The 22,753-nt window shown below is 42.6% G+C and overlaps 1 protein-coding gene across 1 annotated transcript; it reads left to right on the top strand.

The window, feature by feature from the left end:
- Positions 1 to 1,787: 1,787 nt before the first annotated feature.
- ago1 (argonaute RISC component 1) lies at positions 1,788 to 22,593 on the top strand. Its single transcript, XM_086217975.1, has 19 exons — positions 1,788 to 1,944; positions 5,274 to 5,460; positions 8,619 to 8,739; positions 10,012 to 10,193; positions 11,286 to 11,422; positions 11,719 to 11,853; positions 12,290 to 12,377; positions 12,949 to 13,096; positions 13,252 to 13,371; positions 14,268 to 14,390; positions 14,564 to 14,697; positions 14,916 to 15,100; positions 15,284 to 15,443; positions 15,814 to 15,904; positions 17,727 to 17,921; positions 18,078 to 18,212; positions 18,305 to 18,406; positions 18,486 to 18,685; positions 19,815 to 22,593. Exons 1-19 carry the CDS (start codon positions 1,920 to 1,922, stop codon positions 19,921 to 19,923), a joined length of 2,577 nt encoding a protein of 858 aa, XP_086074101.1. The 5' UTR covers positions 1,788 to 1,919; the 3' UTR covers positions 19,924 to 22,593.
- Positions 22,594 to 22,753: the final 160 nt, after the last annotated feature.

Genomic DNA, 22,753 nt, shown 5'->3' with positions numbered 1-22,753 from the left:
TCCAGGTAATAACAATTGACACAAACAATTGTTGGACTAAGGTCAAAGTTTGAAGGCCTTAACAGTGTCTGTGTTTCATTCACCAGCGTTTTGATATCTTGCCAGCACTGCAACAAAAGGAGGTTTTTTTCCCTGCTACTGTCGAAAAAAAACCCACCGAAAAGTCTTTAACAGTCTTACTATTCTTCTTTTAGGTTTTACAGGCATCCACAGTGTGGTTGTTGTTGTTGTTTTAACTTTTGACAGCACTGTTTGCTACACTGTCTATACACTATTATTCATGGTGCTAAGCTAACTAACAGTTGGCCTGTCTCGGCTCCCGCCTGCACACACAGGAGAGAAGGTTCTTCTTCTTGTCTGGTTCTGGGGAGGATGGCAACTATGCAGATTTCAACAAAAGTTTTCCTGCTCCTTTAAAGTCTTGTTCTTCTTCTTTTATGGTCTTGTAGCTTGTGGTACATTACTGCCACCCTCCATGCTACAGTTTGTTATTTTGCTCTATTAAAATAAATTTGAAATCCCATCCATAAACTGAAAAAAAATCAAAAACAACATTGTACCTAACCTGATCATTATTCCCTGCTGTTGTGCTCTGTTGACTCTTCTTCCTGACATTCCTCACACAAGCCTGTCGCTTTCTGTACCACTTCAGTGTTTTATTACAGCGTCCCAACCTTGTCATCACGGTTTCCTCTCTACTGTGTTCACTAGCTGATACAGATACCTTTGTTTCCCCTCTCTGTTACCAACTCTTTTTTTAAATCCTTTTTTTTGGTTCCCTGTAGATTTAACCTCTGCTTTTACAGCGTTATCTATTTCCTTTCTTTAAAGCCCTCTTCGCTAAATGTTTGGAAAGTGCTAACCTGATGGACCTAGCTTGCTGTTCTTTCCACTGATTGTTTTCATAAGTAATAAGCTTGATGGCTGTTATAACAGAAACTTATTAAAACTGGTTCATGTTGAATTTGAGCAAATCAAGGCATTAGCTCTTCTAGATACAGTAGTTCCTCCACCATGTAAACACCTGGATTATTAGATGTTTCCTCTTCCCTTGTCTTGCTGCTTCATTTTCTTCTAGTGTTTTTTTTTGTGATTTAAAGGACAAACGACTGGGTCTTCAGTAAATGACCCTACTGCCAATGTTCTGTGGTATGTGTGTTAAATTTCAAAATTAATTTCTTTCCGTACCAGACTTGTTTTTAAAATACTATTTTAATATTAGGTGTTTCATATACACAGAAGGTACAAAATACAAATAAAATGAGTCATTTGTATCATTATTTATGTCATACATCCTTGTTAATGATGTTGAACAACGATAATAACAGTGACGGGTTCATGGCAGCCGAAACGTTTGCATATCTGCATTGTAGTACCGCATTCAACCGCCAGGCTGTAACATTAAAGTCATCACCGGTTCCGTTGCAGTTTTTAATGGCAAAGAAGAAGGTTCGTTTTTTTTTTTTTTTTTTTTTTTTTTTTAGGGGGGGGGTGAGGGCTGGCCTTTTTTGTTCCGCTGGAGAATCCTGCTTGAACGCAAAGCAGAGGTATAACAGACCGTCAAGAAAGCCCGACGCCGCGCACAATCGGCTGAACCGCGGCGCCGGCGGGGACCAGCCTACCCGGAGAGGGAAGTCTGAATTGAAAGAGGACAGTATCGCTCTCCAGCTCAGCCGTTAGTGGCTGCAGGCTGAACGGGCAGACAAACCACTGGCAGCTATCACCGTTAGCCTAAACTCCTCTGTGGGTCTGGGGGGTTCTGGCAGGGGCAGGGGGCGGGGGTACACCGAGAAGGGAGAAGACAACACGCCGAGAGGAGGGGGCTGGAAGTCTGAGACGCTTCCAGCCTGAAGGGGCCGGCGGTTTGGCCACAGCACCCTGGATTAGCTAGCTTGTACCCGCGCGGCTAAGTGAATGGGATGGAGCCGGGACCGTCTGGCGCTGGTAGGTTTATTTTTCCTACTGTAGTTAACCTGCTATCAGTCTGGATTCAGGAGTTATGGCTGCAGCCAAAGGCAGCAGTTGAAAAAGCGGGACATCGTAGCCTGGCCTTGGCGTCTGGGGGATGTACAAGGAGGCTTGGTGACAACCCCGTCTGTTGCATCGCAACCTTAGCGCTGGGGGGACTCGGTTGCAGTCTGAAAGGACACCACTTTGTATAGACTATTATTATTTATTCAGATTTATAGCTACAGACAAGCCTTTTGGGGCGCTGACAATATCCTCAGCCATGCGCGGGGGCAGGGAGGTCGTGGGAATCTCGCTGAGGAGGGACGAGGTGAAGCCCGCCTTCAAACGGCAGCATCTGGCTGCACCCCTCACACAGCAGAGCAGCCCTCCTTCTCAATGACAGCTATATGGCGGTGGTTGCATTTCGTCCTCTGGTAGTCAACGCAGTAGTAAACCTTTGAATTGCATGCACACACCACACGTGAAATTAAATGTAGTAGCCAATTTTGTCATTTGCTCCATGCGTTTTTGTTTTTAGACGTGGAGAGAGAGGGAGAGGGAGACGTGCAGCTTGCGTGGTTTCAGATTTACAACTTATCAGAATCTCAGTAGAATTCTTGGTGACACTGAGGTGGACAGACTGTATCACTTAGACTTCATTCTGAAGTGTGAAGTTTGATTCTTACTGTGGAAATGGTGAAGTCTCGCTTTTATAACACATCCAGTGTGTTTGAGTCAGACAAATTCAGGGGTTTAACACACTGACATTATCACAGTTATGGTTTTATCTTAAGAGATATCCTGTCAGCTGTGCCTCAGTTCTCCCTGCATGCGTTCTGGCTCACTTTGGTAAAAATGTTTGTTTTTTTTGGGGGGGGGGGTAATTTCATCATCATCCTAAATTTTAAACCTTGAGTTTTGTTAAGAAGGTTTATGTTTTGATGGGGGAAGGGCTCCCGGGGCCCTTCATCTCAAAGTCTGCTTTTGTGTTTGAAGTGTGATGATTCAATGTGCTATTTTCCAAGAATGAACTGATTACCATGTTTAGATCATGGTCTTCAGCCAATTACTCTGAGAGCCAACCGGTTAGGCCAAAACAATCGCAGCATAATTGGCTGTTCGTTCTAATTCATGCACTTGGCCTGTTGTGATCTTCTGAGGAGGGATTTTGAGTTGACGGCAGGACAAATATTGCACATTTTGAAAATTAAAAAGTGTGATTTTGATAATTCCAGACATCAGCCGTCACTGTTGGGGGGGGGGGGGAGAGACAAACAAATGATGTAAAGGGTAAATCCTGAACCAGGAGAAAACATTCCTGTAGCTGTTTGAAAATTGGCTTGTAATGTGTGACCAAAGTATCCTGAAACATATACACATTTGGACATTAATGACTGAAATGTGCAGTAGTCCCTCCCACGTGGTTGGAGCGTATTGCTTGTTATGTCATTGGAGGGACAGTAAGAGGAGTCTTGTGTGATGCAGCACCAGAGCTCTGCTTTTAGTGCTACCGCCCGCCCGGGAAAGACTGCTATTGTCTTGGGATATGTGAGAGCCCTGGCTCAGCTTCTCACCATCTGTCTTCACTGGCACGAGGGTGACGTGTGTGTCATTGTGTGTGTGAGTCTGCAGCAATCACAACACTCTTGTATATTCACACACATGGTTTCATGCACACAGAGCATGTGTGGTCATCAGTTCCTCAGATGTGTTTTAGTCAAGTGTGATTATACACACATGCTAAGCAGAGTATCCCTCTGTCTTTTATAGCTAACGTCAGTTAGAAAGGAATTCCATAGCAGCTAGGTGGATGGCTGCTTTTGCCATTTAGGCAAACCTGGCACCTTTGCTCAGAGAGGGAACACTGCTGGACCAAAAAGGCCAAGGTCTCCTCAGTATGACCAAAGTGGCAACCTGCCCCCCCCCCCCCCCCCCCCCCATAAACACACAGGTCTCCTGATATCCATGACAATGCTGTGTTGCCGTGGTGTCTCCATGGTGAGGCTGGGAATGTAGAGGGGGGCCCCTTGTGTTTGTGTGCATGAGTGTGCGCTCGCCGTAGCGAGGACACTCCCTCAGTCGTACATCTGTGTGTGTGTGCATGTGTGTGTGTGCATGTGTGTGTGTGCATGTGTGTGTGAGATGGAGGAGCAGGGCAGCTGGGGTCTTTGTTGTGGTGGAGGAGGCCTGTTCTCTGGGGACCCAGAGGTTAAAGCACTGGGCCCCTCTCAGGCAGGAGTCACAGCTAGCCTCACTTTGAGCTCCCAGTCTGGGACCCCCTCGGTACTGACATCGAGACGTGTTCAGACATTATATGTACATTGATGATGACTAATTAGTGAGATTGAAGCTACTGCCTTGTGGTTGTGTTTTCTAATGATAGTTCTTCTGGTTGTGTAATATTAACTCTTGAGCCCTAAATAATACAACAACAACAAAAAAATATGCATAGTTGCAGAACTTGGAAACATTAAAAGTAAAAATTCTGTTACGGCCTGCAACTAATGATTGTTTTAGAGATCAATGGATTGTTTTATTGTCTTCACGATGAACCGATTCATCAACTGGTCTATAAATACGGAAAAAATGCCATCAAATGTTCCCAAATCCCAGGGAAGCGTCACAGTTTTGATCTGACAAAACAATAATTTTATGTTTGAAACCCTAAGAAGCTGGAACCAGCAAACATTTGCCATTTTGCCTAATAAATTACTTAAAGAATCAATGGAATTTCCAAGTCTGAAATCTGTTTAACAGGGTTGTGATCAGAACTGCCAGGAAAATGGAGAGAGTTGAAAATCAGAATGACTATTATTCTAATGTGTTGCTTTTTATTCTCGTTCTATTCTCTCCTTCCTCCCACCTGTTCATCCTCATTTCACCTCGTCTTGTTTTTGGCGCTCCTCCTTTGTATCCCTTCTCAATATTCCCTTCTATCACCCCTCATCCTGCACTTTCTGCAACACGTCTATTTTTTTAATCTTTTTGTGCCATTTCCCTCTTAACTGTTTCTCGCATTGTTTCTCCTCTTTCCTGTCTGTCTGTTGTGCCACTCGTTCCATCCACCTATCGTGTCCCGTCTGCCTCTGCCCACGCTTCCTTTCCTGGCTTATGCACACATTTCTTGCCCTCTATGCCTGGTCTCCAACCACTTCCTTTTCCATCTCTCACTCATTGCTCAACTGTTCTTTCTCTTGTGGCCTCCCCTTCCTCTGGGTCTCATTTTTTTTCTGTCCTCTCTGTTGCTTTGTGTGTGTATCCACTCCCCTCCATCACTAAACCCCTCGCCTCTGTCACTGGCCCCCCTTTCCCTGTTTGTTCAGTGCCCATGGGGGTCTTCCCCCCACCCCTGCAGCAGGTGTTCCATGCCCCGCGCCGGCCAGGCATGGGCACCGTGGGCAAGCCCATCAAGCTGCTGGCCAACTACTTTGAGGTGGAGATCCCAAAGATGGACGTCTACCACTATGAGGTGGACATTAAGCCTGACAAGTGCCCCCGGCGAGTCAACAGGTAATATGATTGTGGTTACACCCCCCCATCCCCTGTCATCTGATCACATCATCACAGTGTTGCCAGTGTGTGAAGTCCCACATTGATCTGAAGCACCAGCACTTGTCAGCTGTCAAATGTGTCATAAGCAGTCAGTTATTGACTAGCAAAGCATGTGTTTTCAAAAAGCAACAGGCAGCTGCAGAGTGGAGCAGTTTGAGATTGAATAATGAAAGCCCAGCTGCCACTCGTAATCACCGTGTTGTCAGTCTGCAGATACTTAACATGGACAATAAAACGGGGCTTTTAATGCACTTCTTTGTATCAGCAATTTGCAAGACAGTAAAAATGAGGCAGCATAAGTAAACTTCTCAAAGACACATTCTCCTCATACTTTTTTACTTACCGTTTTATGTTTGCGCTACGCAGCTGTAATATGAAGGAAATAATTGAGACGCATTATCAGAATACGTTTAGCTATGAATCACTCAACTAAGAGACAAAACCCTTGAAATTTGTACTGTTTGTGAGTTGATATTAATGTAAAAGTTTTGTTAAATGTGCATATGATATTGTCTCATATCAATCGCAGGCACCTAAAATGAAATTGTACACTGCCAAAAATTATCATGATGAAAAAAAACCAAAAAATAATCAAGTTTCCAATATGTTTTTATTTATTTCTCTCTCTCTCTCTCTCTCTCTCTCTCTCTGTCTCCCCCCCATAATGCAGGAGCAGACAAAGAAATCTCAGTTTCCATCTATTACAATGAAACAATAAAGATTATTAGAAACTGTAGCAGTCTAAAGTCTTCACAAAAATGTCATGTTTATGGTTAAATTTACTTCCCTTTGTAGACCTAATAATTATAGACGCCAGCATTGACGCTTTATCAGTCCCAAGCCTGTTTTCACAGATTCAATCCAAATCTATTATTTTAGATGTAACTAATTAAAAACAGAACTGAGCTGCCATGTTCATGATTTGTCGCATTTATTGTGAAACCAACCGTAGATAAACATAAATTGCAGCATTCGGGGGGGACTGCACTGACTCTTGTCATGGTTCTCTAGAGAAGCGTTTCCTTTTGAACAAGAATATCTAGTCTGCTTCTGATGGGAAATGGCAACATTTGTCATGTTTGATGCGGGAGAATCTATCCGTTTATTCAGACTCTGCGCCGCTCGTCCCGACTGGTGACGGCGAGGTGGCTGTCAACATGATATGATTAGTTATTATGAGTTGAGTGATGTGTCACGTCTCAGGAGCAGGCAGGAAGAAGGAATATTATACATGAATGGTATCGGGAATGTGACAGAATGAAAGTTCCATGTGATTATTGTTGTACCTGAATATATTAAAATCAATCATGAGTCTTCTTTGAAATACTCAGTAAATGTAAATGACTTCACGCAATGATTGCCTTGGATTTTAACAAACTGAAGTGTAGCGTGCTACCCTGCAGAGAATTCTAACTACCAATCCAACCCACACAACAAACAAAGGTGAGACGGTTGAGTGGAAATTCCACCATTTATTTCTCTGTGATACTATGCATGCTCTGTTCCGTACTAAAAGTTTCAAGAACCTGAAAATCCTGCGTGTTGTTCATCTCACTCAAACCTGCAGAAATTTGATGTTGGCAGTTTCAGTAATTCCAAAAAGTATAGCTGTGTGTGAGGTTTATCAAAATCAAAGTGCCAGCAAAGACAAGAGAGCTGTGCTGTTCATGATGGCCTCTGAACATGATAAGCACGGTCATAGCTGTCATGGAAATGACTTATTGAGGCGATACCCAATATAGTGTTTAAATGTTCCTTTTCTTTCTGCTTATGCAATAACATCCTTCACTGTAGCGGTCTTCGTCTGCCGCTATAGTGTCAACATCAGATGACCGTGTGTGTTGGTTAGAGTCGGTCTATAAATGTGTGTGGCAGCCACATCATACGGGGTCAGTATGGGGACATCTGCAAACCAGCAGCAACTCGGGAGGGTGTAGCTGGTGAAATCCTCGCCCCTCTACCGCGGAAAAAAAGCCGGTCATAAAGTGCCATAAATTCCATAGTTCGTTCTCACCATTTGTGCGCTGAAAGCTTCATTAATAATTCAAAATTCTACCTGTGTCTGAGTTTCGTACCAGGCTCAATGTCCAAAGCATTTGTGATGTCAAATTGTGCACGTAGGGCTGCCTCTAAAATCAAATTTTCACTTGATTCAAGTCCTCCGTTGTCCAACTCTGCACCTCTGCGCATCCATCGTTCACCACAGTGAACCTCAAACATTCAGCTGTTGGAACAAGAAGGAAAAACTCAGGTCACTTTGTGACCACTCAGGCCATTGGCCTTTATACCTTCAGCGTGAGGTGTGAAATGGGAACAATTTGTGAGTGAGGGCTGTGCAATTGATCGAGTGTATCTTCACATATAAAATTGGGCTTCCGTTTAGCCTGACCATTATTTTGAACATTACTTTTCTGCTTGTCCTTGACAGAAATGCCACCTTGCTATTTAAAACTGCCTCAGCCATCACTGGTGTCCTCACATCACATTCTGTCTTGTATAAACAAACAGTGGTGAAAGAAACATCCTTGAGGGACTTTGTGGAAAGATGGAGTTACTCTGCTTTATTCCCTTTCTAATAAACATGATTCTGAACAGAAAAAGGAACAATCGAAGCTTGTAATTAATTTCCTATTTGTAATTACACGTTTGTAGTCTCAGGAAACCTGAAATGGAGATTCCCTCAAATGTTTGGCCCATCCACTCTAACGAAGACAAGAGTCTCTGTGATTTAGTCCGTTTTTTTTTTTTTTGTAGGCTTTTAGAACAAAGGGTCCAAGAAGGTATCCAAAGGGCAAGCCCTTTGACCTTTACTTTTCAGCACAATTCCTCATCCCCCACTCTTGTGTGAAGGCCAAGGCATTAAGAGGTGGCCTCCCACCGTCCCTCTTTTTGTCCTTTCCTCTCCCCCCGTGACCATGAGATATTGCATCCACCAGCTGCATCCTGCACAATCAATATTCCATCATCCTGAGAACTGCCTCCGCCTGATCACAATAGAGCGTTCGGATCAGGCAATGGCTTTAATTGATAGAGCTACTCTCTGTCTGTCCGTCTCTCCAACGCTGTGTCATTGGCACAGCATCTTAATGCCATATTGTGTTTGTCGCTTCCTACAGGGAGGTGGTGGAATACATGGTGCAGCACTTCAAACCCCAGCTCTTCGGTGACAGGAAGCCGGTGTATGATGGCAAGAAGAATATCTACACGGTGCTAGCACTTCCTATCGGGAGTGAGAAGGTACATATTTGTACGGGCTGGTTTAGTGATTCACGAACAACCGACTTAAATCTGTCTTAAACCCTGTTTGGTCGGCAATAGCAATAAAACTCAAATAATCAGGATAGTCCTAAAAACCCCAAGCACTACTTTATGTTTGTAGTCTTCTGCTTGGCATATATGTCCACCTCAAATTTAGTATCAACTACAAACACCTATGTTTGTATGGAACAAACAACATCTGGGTTAGAGTGTAGCTGAATATTTAACAACAAAGTGTATCCTTTCGTTTCTTACCATGAAGGATAAGTCTGGCAATTATTTATGTTTTTCTTTTCACCAAGTCCTACGATACATACGAGTGAACAGACGCTGCCAATAAGTGTCGTCTGTGTGGCTGAAGCTTGATGTAGTGTATTCCTCTGTTCCGCACACCATCGTTGTTGTTCTAAAATGATCAAAAGCATCAGCACGCCACACTACTGCACAGCCCTCTGGCTTCCTTCGATACGTCAAAACAAGGAGATCTTGTGTATCTGCCGGCAGTGAATCCTCCAAAGACAGCAGGTATAAGAAAGAAGCAGACAATATGATCTGAGAGGGGATGTAAGAAATGGGAATATGGAAATCAGAATGAAAGATTTATAGATAGATTTGTGAACATGTATGAGGAATATGACTTTGAAGGACATTTAGCCTGTACAGGTGCAACTGAATAAATTAGACCTGAGTTCAGGACATACACATGTACAACTTAATTCTGTTTCGGTTAAAATTAGAGGAGGATTACACACTCGAGATGTTGAAATTCCGAATTTTGATTTTAAAAAGCCACCAGTCTGCCCGCTTACCTTAAAGCAGCTGACACGAGCCCAAAGGTACCTGAGTGGTGATAACCTCTAGTGACCTTTAGGGAGTTACAGCCTCAACTGTAACATTTGGGCTCTTGACTGAGAGTTGAGGAATAAGTAAAAGTACACCTAAACTTACCACTTTGGCCTTTTTAGGACTAAACGTAAAAATCGTATGATTTAAAGATACTATACCATGACAGAGGGTCAAACCAGGAGTCCGTGCAGCAGCACAGACCAGTGTGAAAGCAGACAGATTCCAGCTTGGTGTTGTTATGTCAGCTATGGGTGACCAGAAGTCCTCTTGCAATGGTTTTGTAGTATGAAGGAATGTAAACTCGGGTTGATACAGCGCACGCAGAACCCGTACCCGTTACCCCTCAACTGTATTTTTTTTAGTCTACTGTTGGTCTTTAACATCTTTTCTGTCGTCCATCATCAGGTGGATTTTGAGGTAACAATCCCCGGTGAAGGTAAGGACCGAATCTTCAAGGTGTCCATCCGTTGGCTGGCCAAGGTGTCATGGCGCCTGTTGCAGGAGACTCTGGTCAGCGGGCGGCTGCAGGTCCCCCTCGACTCAGTCCAAGCTCTGGATGTGGCCATGCGTCACTTAGCCTCTATGAGGTACACTTTGTTATCTCTCACACAGAAACTTCTTTGTAATGTCCAACATATTCACACCAAACCACAAATATACTTGGGATGCAAGGATCGATCAACTGCTGTTTCCCTTTTTGCTGGCCTAATCAGATTAATGCCTAGACTATTTCAGTTAATGGTGTTTTTTTTTAAATTCTGAATTTGCATCAGTTCAAAGATTGCATGATTGAGGGCTGAAAGAATTTTAAACGGTAATATTATGTTTCTCATACCCCTACATTGCACCACTGAGCGCCACAGGAAGTCATTCTTACTGGTGGCTATCAAACTGTTAAACTCCTCCCTCTAAGATGCAGCCCATCCTATCGAGTTGCTTTTATCGGTTAAATCGTGCAATACAAATATCCCGTTCAGTGTAAAAATGTTTATATATATATATACGGAAGATATCTCCTTATATTCTTGATTCTCTGTTTTTTCTCATTATATATTGTTTTGTTTTTTTAACTGTGAAATGGAGCAGTGCAATCCAGCAATTTCCCGCAAGGGATTAATAAAGTATTTCTGATTCTGATTCTGTGGCACCAAGGGGGGAATAAATTAGCCATGTTGTTATTCTGAACATTGTTATCAGCCCTTAATTTCCCGATGGCAGCATCCCTATAAATATACATACTGCGTAAGGTCAGGTATATAATGAAGTTTCTATTTGTTGACACAATGTCTGTGCAGCCTTGCAGGGTACCAGGGTTGTTCTGTTCTCTCATATCTGACCATGGCAGCTCCAGGGGTCAGAGTTACTAAACAAAAGAAGCTTGTTAGCTGTGATCAGTGTGAAAGTGTCCAGTGAACAATGCTGGGCAGCAGAATGATAACTAGCTGGGGGATTTAGCCTGTAAATGGCTAAAAAGTCACAGATGTATAACTCTAAAGTTTCTCTGGGTATTGTCTAAGAACAGTTGACTTTAATACAGGTTTTGGTGTTGTTTTTTTTGCTTGTGTCATGTCTGATGACTGGAGACTAGATGAGACAACAACTAGACATGACCTCAGTATGAGGTCATGCTTTGAAGTCATTTAGCACATTCATCAATTTCAATTCAACCCTCCAATTAGGTACACTCCAGTGGGCCGTTCATTCTTCTCCCCACCTGAAGGATACTACCACCCACTCGGTGGGGGGAGGGAGGTCTGGTTTGGCTTCCACCAGTCTGTGCGCCCCGCCATGTGGAAGATGATGCTCAATATTGATGGTTAGTCACTGAGAATAAGTTCACCATAGGACACAGTCATTTAATGATGTCAATATGTTTTACCGACATTGCATGACTAGGCAGAAACACTTGGACATAAATGTTAAAGTAAAATCTCCTGGAGGACCAAAGATGAATGAAACTATGAGTGATTCTTGATTCTTATCGGCTGCTTCTCCACTTAAATGTATTTATATTTTTGTTCAAAACATGTGTAAAATATTACCTTGAAGACCCATGACAGTTGAGGCTCTCTGACATGCCTGGACTTACTGCTGCTCTCTGTCGCCCTCTAGTGTCTGCCACGGCCTTTTACAAAGCTCAGCCAGTAATTGAGTTCATGTGTGAGGTTTTGGATATTCGCAACATTGACGAGCAGCCCAAAACACTCACTGACTCACAAAGGGTCCGCTTCACCAAGGAGATAAAAGGTGGGTCACATGGAAGTGGGGAACTGCATTCCAGTCGCCGTGAATGAGAACAAATCCAAATAATGTCAGGGCCCTGAGAAACTTGCTTTTCCTTGTTCTTTTTTTCTTTTGTTTTTTTCCAGGATTCTGTGTCTTCTGTTGAAATTTTTTTCCCTGAATTCAGTTTTTATGCCAGTTACTGATGGCAAACGCTGCAGCCAGATGAGTTATGTTTTTGGCATGTTTCCCTAAAGCTTTTTTGCACATTTTTATGACTGATTAATTATAGAAATGAACTGTCAGATCTAATAGGAGGCGCATACTTCTTTATTACTCTCTCATTTGATGGGAAGATTTTTTTTTCTCTTTTTGTTTACTTTCAGTGACCTCATCTTCTTTCTTCCTTTAACTGTAAGTGTTAATGCTTGTGTATGACGCTGACTGTTGGCATTTCCAGGCCTGAAGGTGGAGGTGACCCACTGCGGACAAATGAAGAGGAAATATCGTGTATGCAATGTCACCCGACGTCCTGCCAGCCACCAGACGTAAGCACTGAGTGGAGCTTCACATCACATTCATTTAAATGACATTTTTACCCAAATTGACTCAGATCCCTGGTATAGTTTAGGGGTTACTTGGGATATCGATTGCCAGTCTTTCAGTCTTTTGTATGACATCACAGAACAGGCTACCTCTTATTATTTTTATCCTCTTATTCCATAATAGAAACTGTTGTTGAGGCCGGCTGTCCAGCTCCGTAGGCTGCAGAACAGAAGAGAGCAGCCAGACCCAACAACAGTTTCTTCCCGCATGCCATAAGACTGCTTAACTCATTATAATATTTCCCCCCTCTCACCCACACACACCTACACAGGACCTCTGTGCTGTATTGCCCTGAAATACTACCCTGTAATTGGACTGTGCCATATAGTTATCTTTCATTTATGTTTTTATACAAAGTTTTTGTTTTAGATGTATATTATTCTATTTTTGTATATATCATTTCTATCAGTATTCCTGCTGTGCTCTGAGCCATTGCACCAAAATTTCCTTTTGATTTAAATCTAACCAACAAATAAAGTCTGTTTATGTCATTTCTCTTCTCTTCTCTACAAGCTTCCCCCTCCAGCTCGAAAGTGGGCAGACAGTAGAATGTACAGTGGCCCAGTACTTCAAGCAAAAGTACAACCTGCAGCTAAAATATCCCCACCTACCCTGTCTACAGGTGGGGCAGGAGCAGAAGCACACTTACCTGCCCCTGGAGGTGAGCTTGATGTTATCACTGATTTTATCAGTTAAAGATCTATTAGCCTTGGTGTGACAATTCATACACAACATGGTTTGGATTATATTTGCTTCATAATGTGTGTGTGTGTATAAAGCGCTGCACCCAGATTACTTTGGATCCACTCGTTCCAGGTGTGTAACATTGTAGCGGGTCAACGATGCATCAAGAAGCTGACAGATAATCAGACCTCCACTATGATCAAAGCCACGGCTCGCTCGGCACCAGACAGACAAGAGGAGATCAGCAGGCTGGTGAGTTTAAAGAGCTCCGGCTGATGTAACAGTAGTGAACGTGTTTCACCACCATCCTGGTTATCAGGCTCATTTGAGAATCCTGTTTTTTGTGTTTTGTGCGTGAACACAATTTGTTGTTGAATTGCTGGTTATAGAATCTTAGTTGAGACCGACTTCTCAGTTTTGAGAAACTCTTGTGTGCCCTCTGGTTTGGGCAGTCAAAATCAGCCATCAGTGACATTTGAATATTCTTCCACAAAAAAAAACCCCAAAACAAAAAAGAAAAACCCTTCACATTGGATCAGAAGATTTTCAAGTTCTACTTTTTAATTCATCTTTTTAAGGACATGGTGCACAAAAATAATGTCTAATATGGCAAATCTTCTTCAAACCACCACACATCCCTTTGTGCTGTGATGAGGATGGAGAACACGCTGTGTCTCTGAGCAGGATCAAATGAATGATCTGTACTTTGTGTTATTCACTGGCCTTTCTTTTGTAGTTTTATACATATTAAGTAATATTCAAGGCTTTTTAGATTACGCAGAGTGCAAATCCCGGTCTGTGGCAAGATCTCTGGCAGTAGTTCTCCATCGTTGTTGTTCCGTCAGTCAGTTTGACTTGCGTTTTCTTCTTAATCCCATCAAGCAGATAAAGCACAGCATCCCAGATGAAAACGCACAAACAAACAGCTGCAGTAGCGCTGCTTTTTAAAAGCAAGGCTTCACTTCAAACATGATTTATATTCAAGAGTTCCAGACACAACAGATGCATAATGCTCTTGACAGACTGTTTCTCTAATGACAGACATGGGTTGAGATGATGATCAGCCATTAATCAATCATTTCCAGTGAAGCATGGACCAGTGATATGACGGTATTAATTACATGACGTTTGTCCATCTCTCTCACCAGATGAAGAATGCGAACTTCAACCTAGACCCGTACATCCAGGAATTTGGGATCAAAGTGAAGGATGACATGGCTGAGGTGACGGGCAGAGTGCTTCCAGCACCGATTCTGCAGTATGGAGGACGGGTAATATATGCTTCCTTTATCCACTTCAGTAGGCTTTTGGCTTGTGAGTGCAAAAATCCTAGAAGTAGACACTAAATGCAATACTGGATCGTGTTGCGTCATTTGGTTTCCTCAAGCAGTAGTACAGATAATTTGCTGTCATGCTTTGGTTTGAACGTTCCTTCCTTTCACAGAACCGTGCCATAGCGACCCCCAACCAGGGAGTGTGGGACATGAGGGGGAAGCAGTTTTATAACGGCATCGAGATCAAAGTGTGGGCTATTGCCTGCTTTGCCCCCCAGAAACAGTGCAGAGAGGAGGTGCTCAAGTAAGTACTAATGAGTGCTAGCAGTTGTTTAGATTGCTTTTCAATCAAGGCTAACTTGGAATTATATCTCCAGTCATGTGTTCTAATGACTTTGGAGCATAAACAGACAGTGTATTATTACACACCCGTCCACTTCAGGTCAAACAAAGGAGAGTACAACTAAAAGCTTTTAGATGGCTTACTCTTATTTCCTCTCCACCATTCTGCTCTCTTCTCAGGAACTTCACGGACCAGCTACGTAAGATCTCAAAGGATGCTGGGATGCCAATTCAGGGCCAGCCATGTTTCTGTAAATACGCCCAGGGAGCGGACAGCGTGGAGCCCATGTTCAGACACCTGAAGAACACCTACTCTGGACTGCAGCTCATCATTGTCATCCTGCCTGGGAAGACTCCTGTGTATGGTAAGATGTTGTTTTTTTTTTTGTTTTAATTATTTTCTAAGTATACTTGAGGGGGCTTTTCTCTCTCTCCACACATACTTAAATCTGTCATGTATAAGCATCGCTGCATATGAAAAGCTCTCTACCACAGTAGTAAAGCATAATTGTGTTTCTCATGGTGTATTTCCAAATTGCACCCTTCAGCGGAGGTGAAGCGTGTGGGAGACACGCTCCTCGGCATGGCCACCCAGTGCGTCCAGGTGAAGAACGTGGTGAAGACATCGCCTCAGACCCTCTCCAACCTCTGCCTCAAGATCAATGTGAAGCTGGGAGGCATCAACAACATCCTGGTGCCTCATCAACGGTCAGCTTCTGTTGCAGTTGCTTGTTGGTGCACATCAATTGCTTTCTTAAGGATAAACTAATTTTTGATGCACTGCACCAAGCCAACTTCACTTACTTTTAACAGGGCCTCTGGCTGTAGATGGACATTTTTATATATTCTATATTTGTATATAAAAGATTTTTTGTAACTTTAAACCTTTTTTTTCTCAACTTATTTTTCACATTTAAAGTGTATTTGGTCTCCTCATGCAATAATCTAGATTCATCTGCTTTAAGCCCACATCATGCTGGATGACCTATAATGACCCCTTTCTTTGTTTCAGCCTGTGTTTATAGCACAACACCTCAAAAACAACTAATGAGCATTTTTAATTTTTCTATCGTTGTAGGTCAGCAGTGTTTCAGCAGCCGGTTATCTTCCTGGGAGCAGATGTCACACACCCCCCTGCTGGAGATGGCAAGAAGCCCTCCATTACTGCCGTAAGTCTTCCAAAATAAAGCCGCTTGACCTTCAGCAAGAGAATGTGCAGCTACTGCAGTTGTCCAAAGCTAGCCGTCAAGATTTTCAGGCAGGTTAAGCTCATGTGGGGGTAAAGGCACCTTGTGGTAATCATAACGTGTGATATGTCTTATTATTTGTATATATTCTAAATATCCACTTCTGTTAATATATCAGTTTAGGTTTTAATATTTTTTCAGGTGACAAAATGTCCCCTTTGATTGCCAATACAGTGGCAGTTTCTCTAAATAAAACCGTTTTTTAAATCTGCGGTGACACTTTCGTGTGAGACCAGTCCGTCACCTCGTCCGCTGGCAGCCTCAGAAGAGGAGGATATGAGATCATATTATTTTGCGCCAGGGACTCTTGGTATCAAGGTCAATTTACACACCTCTGAATAAAGCATCACATATAAACAAAGCCTACACAGCTATTTTAGGAAATTAAGCCCATAGGTCAAATGAACCCTTTTATAAACAAACAATAATGTACCATGCTTGCAGGGTACCAGCTGCTCTGAAGTTAGCTGAAGTTAAAGACGGTCAATTGATTTTCTTTGTCTGTATTTGAACTAATCCTGTACCCTATAAAATAACCATGACAGATGAATGAAGTCATTTTTTCAAGCTGAAGTTTTGTGTTCCTCTCATCAGAGACAATATGCAGTGCTGTGCTGTGTTCTCTTCCGTCTCGTTCCCTTTGAAGCCTGAACTTGCAGCTCTCATGTACAAAGCAATTTAGACCGTGGACCATAAGTATTTTTGACTGAAAGTCTATTTCAAATGATTCGTCTGTAGTCAATGAGATGTGAAGACTTGGATACGCAATAAATGAGGCCGAACGCAGGAATAAAAGGAGTTAGTGAAGGATAAAGGGAAACAAATGGCTCATCGCTGACATCACTGAAAGGAAATGACGTCAACCCTCATCCTCCGTTGACCTCAGCTTAGCTGTGGTTGGCTGTGTTGTTGCCTAGCAATTATGACCGATGATTGAGTCACACACACAGTGAGCGGAGAGGAGAGCGGCGCCGGCTGCGATTATCCTGAATTAGACAAATCTGGTTTAAAAAAAAAAAAAAAGGTTGTAATGCAGGGAAATAATTTGAGGGACAAAATAATGGAAGGTTGGTGTTGATCCTCCCACACTTTCTGGTCGCAGCCTCTAGAGGACGCGGATGTACTAAAACACATTGGGACAAATGGCTGCTACAAAAGAACAATGACAGTGTTTCAGAGGCTGTTTACACACAGGAGATGATGATGATTAACGCGCTTACACAAAAATTTTGTGAGCGTCCATAAACTACAGCTTTTACAATGAATAATGTGTTAGTGGTCAGTTTAGTTATCTGGGTGTAGGTGACTGGGATGTGAGGTAAAGATGGTAGATGATGTGCAACATAAAAAGCTTCAAATTCACGAGTGCGGTATTACCGACATATTTGCTGTAAAACAAAAACGATAAATCATCTTAAGACAGTTTTAATTCTTTCACGCATTGACTTTGAGAGGAGGGAACCAGATGTTCAACAATACTAACTTATTTCCAGGTTTTAGAAATCATTCCTGTGCTGCACGCGCACATTTGATTTCTATATAATGTGATTAAAACAACGCCACTTAAGTTGCAAGGTACTCTTCTCATCTTCACTTCTTTATCTTAGGTCAAATGGTTGGATGCCTTTTGTGAATGCACTCTATAATAACTGATAACACAGGTTTTTGGGTTTTTTTTGTATCCACCAGGAATCAAATTCCAATCGTAACAGTTTACCTCACTGACTTGTCGTCCATCCTCCAGGTGGTAGGTAGTATGGACGCCCATCCCAGCAGATACTGTGCCACAGTGCGAGTCCAGAGACCGAGGCAGGAGATTATTGAAGATTTGTCTTACATGGTGCGTGAACTGCTTATTCAGTTCTACAAGTCGACCCGCTTCAAGCCCACCAGGATCATTTTCTACAGAGATGGCGTTCCAGAAGGACAGTTGCCACAGGTATTTGAGACGGGATGATATTCTGGAGTCAAATGTATTTCACAAAATATTTCATGTCCGAAAGCCCCACTTACATTATAGAAGAGCACATTTCAGCATGTTTCACTGATGAACTACATCAGCTTGAGTGCGAACAGATGGTTTTCTTCTGCTTAGATTCTCCACTATGAGCTCCTGGCCATCAGAGATGCATGCATCAAGCTGGAGAAAGACTATCAGCCTGGCATCACCTACATCGTCGTGCAGAAACGCCACCACACACGTCTCTTCTGTGCTGACAAGTCTGAAAGGGTGAGTTTTCTACTTTCTAAACACAATCCTTGTTTTTCATGCCTCTTTTTATGCATATAATGGAAACACCTTCTTCCGCTATCTTTTGGCAGATTGGGAAGAGTGGAAATATTCCAGCAGGGACAACTGTGGACACCAGCATCACTCATCCCTTTGAGTTTGACTTCTACCTGTGTAGCCATGCAGGCATACAGGTATTAAGAACACAAGCTAAGTGTTTTAGTGCTCCGTTCATAGTGAAGTTTTTGAATTCATCTTCTCTCTGTCCCCCAGGGCACTAGTCGGCCGTCTCATTACTATGTCCTGTGGGATGACAATCGTTTCACGGCTGATGAGTTGCAGATTCTAACCTACCAGTTGTGCCACACTTATGTGCGTTGTACCCGATCTGTGTCCATCCCTGCACCAGCCTACTATGCTCGTCTTGTGGCCTTCCGTGCACGCTACCACCTGGTGGACAAAGAACATGACAGGTTTGTGCTCATGACATTTAAAACCAACCATTTCTGTTAGGTTTTTAAGACCTAGAATAATCGGGGGATCTCATATTGTAATGTGATCTCATGTGTGTAATGTGAATTTGAGAAAGACATCGATCTTCAGCCCTATTCTGTTTTTGGGAGCATAGGAAGCACTCTGGTAAAATATACAGATCAGGGGTTGGTGATATTTTCTCCCAGAGTGCCATACTGATACTGGTAAGCAAAGGGCCACACTTTGGAAAACTGAATTGAAACACGAGCCTGTTCTTTCTGTTATTCAAGCTTTTGTAACGCATGGAGCTGGTTGATGGTCACGTGTTTTGTCTAAATGTTCTGCATTAAGTTGGAGGACACTGTCAGGGATTTTTGTGGCCTTGTTAGTGCGTTTGTTTGAAGAATATCTTGACATTTTAGTCCTTGAAGACCACGATATATTTTCAGCATATCAAACACACTGCTTTTTTACCTTGGTCAGTAACGTGACATACAGAGTCAACTTTTCTCTTTTGGAGACATTCATCTCAACTCCAATACTGTCATGTCAACAGCAAATGTTACTAACCTGCCACTCCAGCAAGCAAGAACCAACACCAGGCCTTAAATCCAATCTAAATGTTGAGAGCGCCCTCTGTTGGAATTGGGTTGAATTTTTCCACTTTGAGGGCCAGACCCCAAAGTGCATGTTGTGCTGTCTGTAGTTAAAATGATTTTGTCGGTGTACGTCCATCATTTTTTCTGGTTTCCTCATACGTCAAACTGCCTTCCTGTGGAATTGTCACTCTGCCATCAAATTCTGGAAAAATAAGAACTTGAGATCCTACACATTTATAAAAATGTTAACCCGTAACAGCAGAAAAAGCAAATTTGATATCACTTCCTTTGAAGACAGTGTGGGCTGGATTGAGATGATATTGCTCCCATTGCAGTACTCTGCTCATGTGTCTGACAGATACATGAATGGCTTTCGTGCCCCTGCTTTAAAAATCTTTTTTTTTCTTCCCCTCTCCTGTCTGCTTTTTAAGGGACTCCAGTGTTTATAAACTGTGCTATCAGTCATTTTTATGAACCTGTGATGTTGAATCTAACTCCAGCTCTTCATGTTCTCTCCGTGTTCGTGCAGTGGGGAGGGCAGCCACGTGTCCGGTCAGAGTAACGGTCGGGACCCCCAAGCGCTGGCCAAAGCTGTTCAGATTCATCATGACACTCTGAGGACCATGTACTTCGCCTGAGCTGCACCAACCATCACCACCATTGTTCCCTCCCACCTCATTTCTAACTGGGCGGGCACACAGCCCACCACCACCTCATCCCCTTCCCTTATCCCCAGTGACTACCCACTACACATACTCCACAGACCTGTCAGTCACCCAAAACAAGAATCATAACGCCCTTCATCTGTAAAACACATGCAGACTCTACAGCCTCATGCACTCAAAAGGTTATGAATATTATTATTATTGTCATTTTGTTGTTTTTACTTTACCAGGACTATTGCTCTTTTTATGTTGAATTTTTTAAAAACGTCGGTATTATAATGTAATTGTATTGTATGCTACCTTCACTCATGTAAGTATGCAATATGGATGGGGGGAAAACAGGCGATAAAAAAGGAAAGAATATCCCCAAACTTTTTTAACTGCCACCACAATGCTGCCTCTTTACCCATCCGAATGCCGGATGCCAGTGTTCCAAGCCCCTTAATACGGGGATCCTCCAGTGGGGCGGTACTGGGCATGCACACTTACATGTTTCATTTTAACGTTGTCATGAACTACATTCATGTTTTTATGTTTTTTTTGAATTTTTTTTTTTTAAACTGCCTTGAGGATTCTAAGGTATGGTACATTAGCACTTAGTGTTAGCATGTAGGTGCCACCAGTCCTGCACAGAAGAGTTTGTTAGTACACGTGAGGCTCGCCCTGTGGTCTTTAATTATAGCAGTGACAGAAAGAGCAGGTGTAGCATATCGTAGATAAATAAGTAAATTCCTGCCGCACTCTCTGTGCTGGTTGGCCAGTCCCTTAGAGAATTAGCCAATAGAGGCAAGCTTAGCATAACAATAGAGGGACCACTTGCATAGAGTGAATAAAATATACTTGCACCCCATGCACCTAAACCAGCATTATTAACCAGCCAAAAGCGATGCCAACCAATGGAAACACGGCACTTGAACAGGAAGATAATTCTTTTTGACGATTTTCTTTTATTCTCTGTATGCATTGTTCTTTAAGGATTTATCAGGCACTTTTTAATTTACTTATTGAGTTTATTTTACTTTGAAACGGTCTGTCCCAAGGTTTGCCACACAGACTACCTGTTTCATGTTCACATAGCTTCAGAGCAAAGAGGTAACTAAGGCAATAGGCGAGGTCAACACTCCTCTGTAGATTTGAATGCAGGCAAATGTAAAGTCTGTGATCACTTAAGTGCTGCAAAGCTGAACTCTCATTCAGCAGTTGACCTTGCTTTGATCATTCCACACATTCCAGCATATATATCGGTGGAGATCACACCACACAGTGCACTCTAAACCTCCACCCGCGCACTTCTTTGCGTACCTATACACAAACACCAGTCCTGCATCTGTTGGTTTCTTTTTTTTTTCCACAGAAAGCTCTTACCTCTGCAGGCATTTACAACTCTCCGCCTGGATTGCAGAAGCACACACACACACACACACACACACACATACACATACAGAGTCCCCTTAGTCTCTTTCTCAGCATGTAGAGACCATCTTGTTCAAATGCACTTGTCCCCTCATTCTTCTCCAAGTCAACCTGTAAGAACATCCTCATCATCACCCTCTCCCCTCGCTGACTTCTCTCACTTTTAGCATCGCACACCTGCAGCATCCCCTGCCCCGATCCCCTAGCTTGTGTTAGCCAATTCCCATTGGTGCTCTGTGTGCATGGGCGGCACAGATAGGGGGTTGGAAAATCGGACAGGGTGGCCACTTTTCCTATTTAATATGCCCTGCCTTCACATCAAGTCACTTTCTGGATTTATGGAAAAAAAATGCATGTAATTATTTTTTAAGACTGGATATTCTGAGCCACCTTATTTTGGTTTTCTTTAGAGGTAGGAGCCTTGCGCTCACCACTGCCTGTCAGTTGTTTGCCTCAATTGTGTAATGGTTATAAAGACTGCTATTTTTTTCTGTCATTATGAGTCTTGTGACTAGTGTCAGAGTGTATCCTGAAGAGGGCACTGTGGAGACGGTCTCAAAATTCCACTTCAGTTGCCCTGAAAGCGCCTCAAGCCTTGTCTGATGGTCAAGCCCCTTTGAGATGAAAGGGATAAAAAAAAAAAAGATAAGAGATCAGACGAGTTTGATTTTTAAATCATGTTTATGACCTTGCATAATCAAAATGCCTTTGTACAACGTTTTACTGATCCTTCATTGTGTTAAAGGTGATTTGTATATATAAATATATGATATTAACCTGTTATGTATTTTGGCTCACCAGTTGCCGGGCCTTTCACAGTCAACTTGGGGCAAATGTTTTCTCCCCTAATTCTGTGCTAAAAAAAGAAAAAGAAAAAAAAAGTCTGGGGGCATTTCCCAGCACAACTGAATCCAGATGCAGTTCCTCACTCACTGAAGCCACAAAGCACCTTGCAAAGGGGGGAGACAAAATGGCAGTCACCCTGAAAATGCATCATGTGGACACCCGAGGGTCCACTCCTCTCCTCACAGCCTCACTGTCTGACTAAGCAATATTGAAGCCACTGATCAAGAACAGTCCTTGTCATAGCACTTCCCAATAGATTTGAATGAAAGGACATGGAAGCATATTATTTTGGCTCTGTATGTGATAGTATGGGAACTCTGTTGGGGAGGGTTATTTTTTAAAGAAAATAAAATTGTTTTTTATTACTCCCGTTCTTATGTTTTTCTTAATTAAATAGGTATATTTCTATTGGCTATATTTAATTTTAAATACCATTTTTATTGATATACATCAATAAAATATCAATTCCTGAATCGCCTGTGCAGAAGAAAGTGGCTTCTACAGGAAAGCTGTCGCTAAATTAGTTTGGATGAGAAATTAGTAG

Source organism: Aulostomus chinensis, chromosome 11 (genome assembly GCF_037954235.1).
Source record: "Aulostomus chinensis isolate RoL2024-O1b breed Wild chromosome 11, RoL_Achi_v1.0, whole genome shotgun sequence".
NCBI lineage: Eukaryota > Metazoa > Chordata > Actinopteri > Syngnathiformes > Aulostomidae > Aulostomus > Aulostomus chinensis.
The sequence above is the reverse complement of the archived record's forward strand: the minus strand, read 5'-3'. Positions and strand labels throughout refer to the sequence as shown.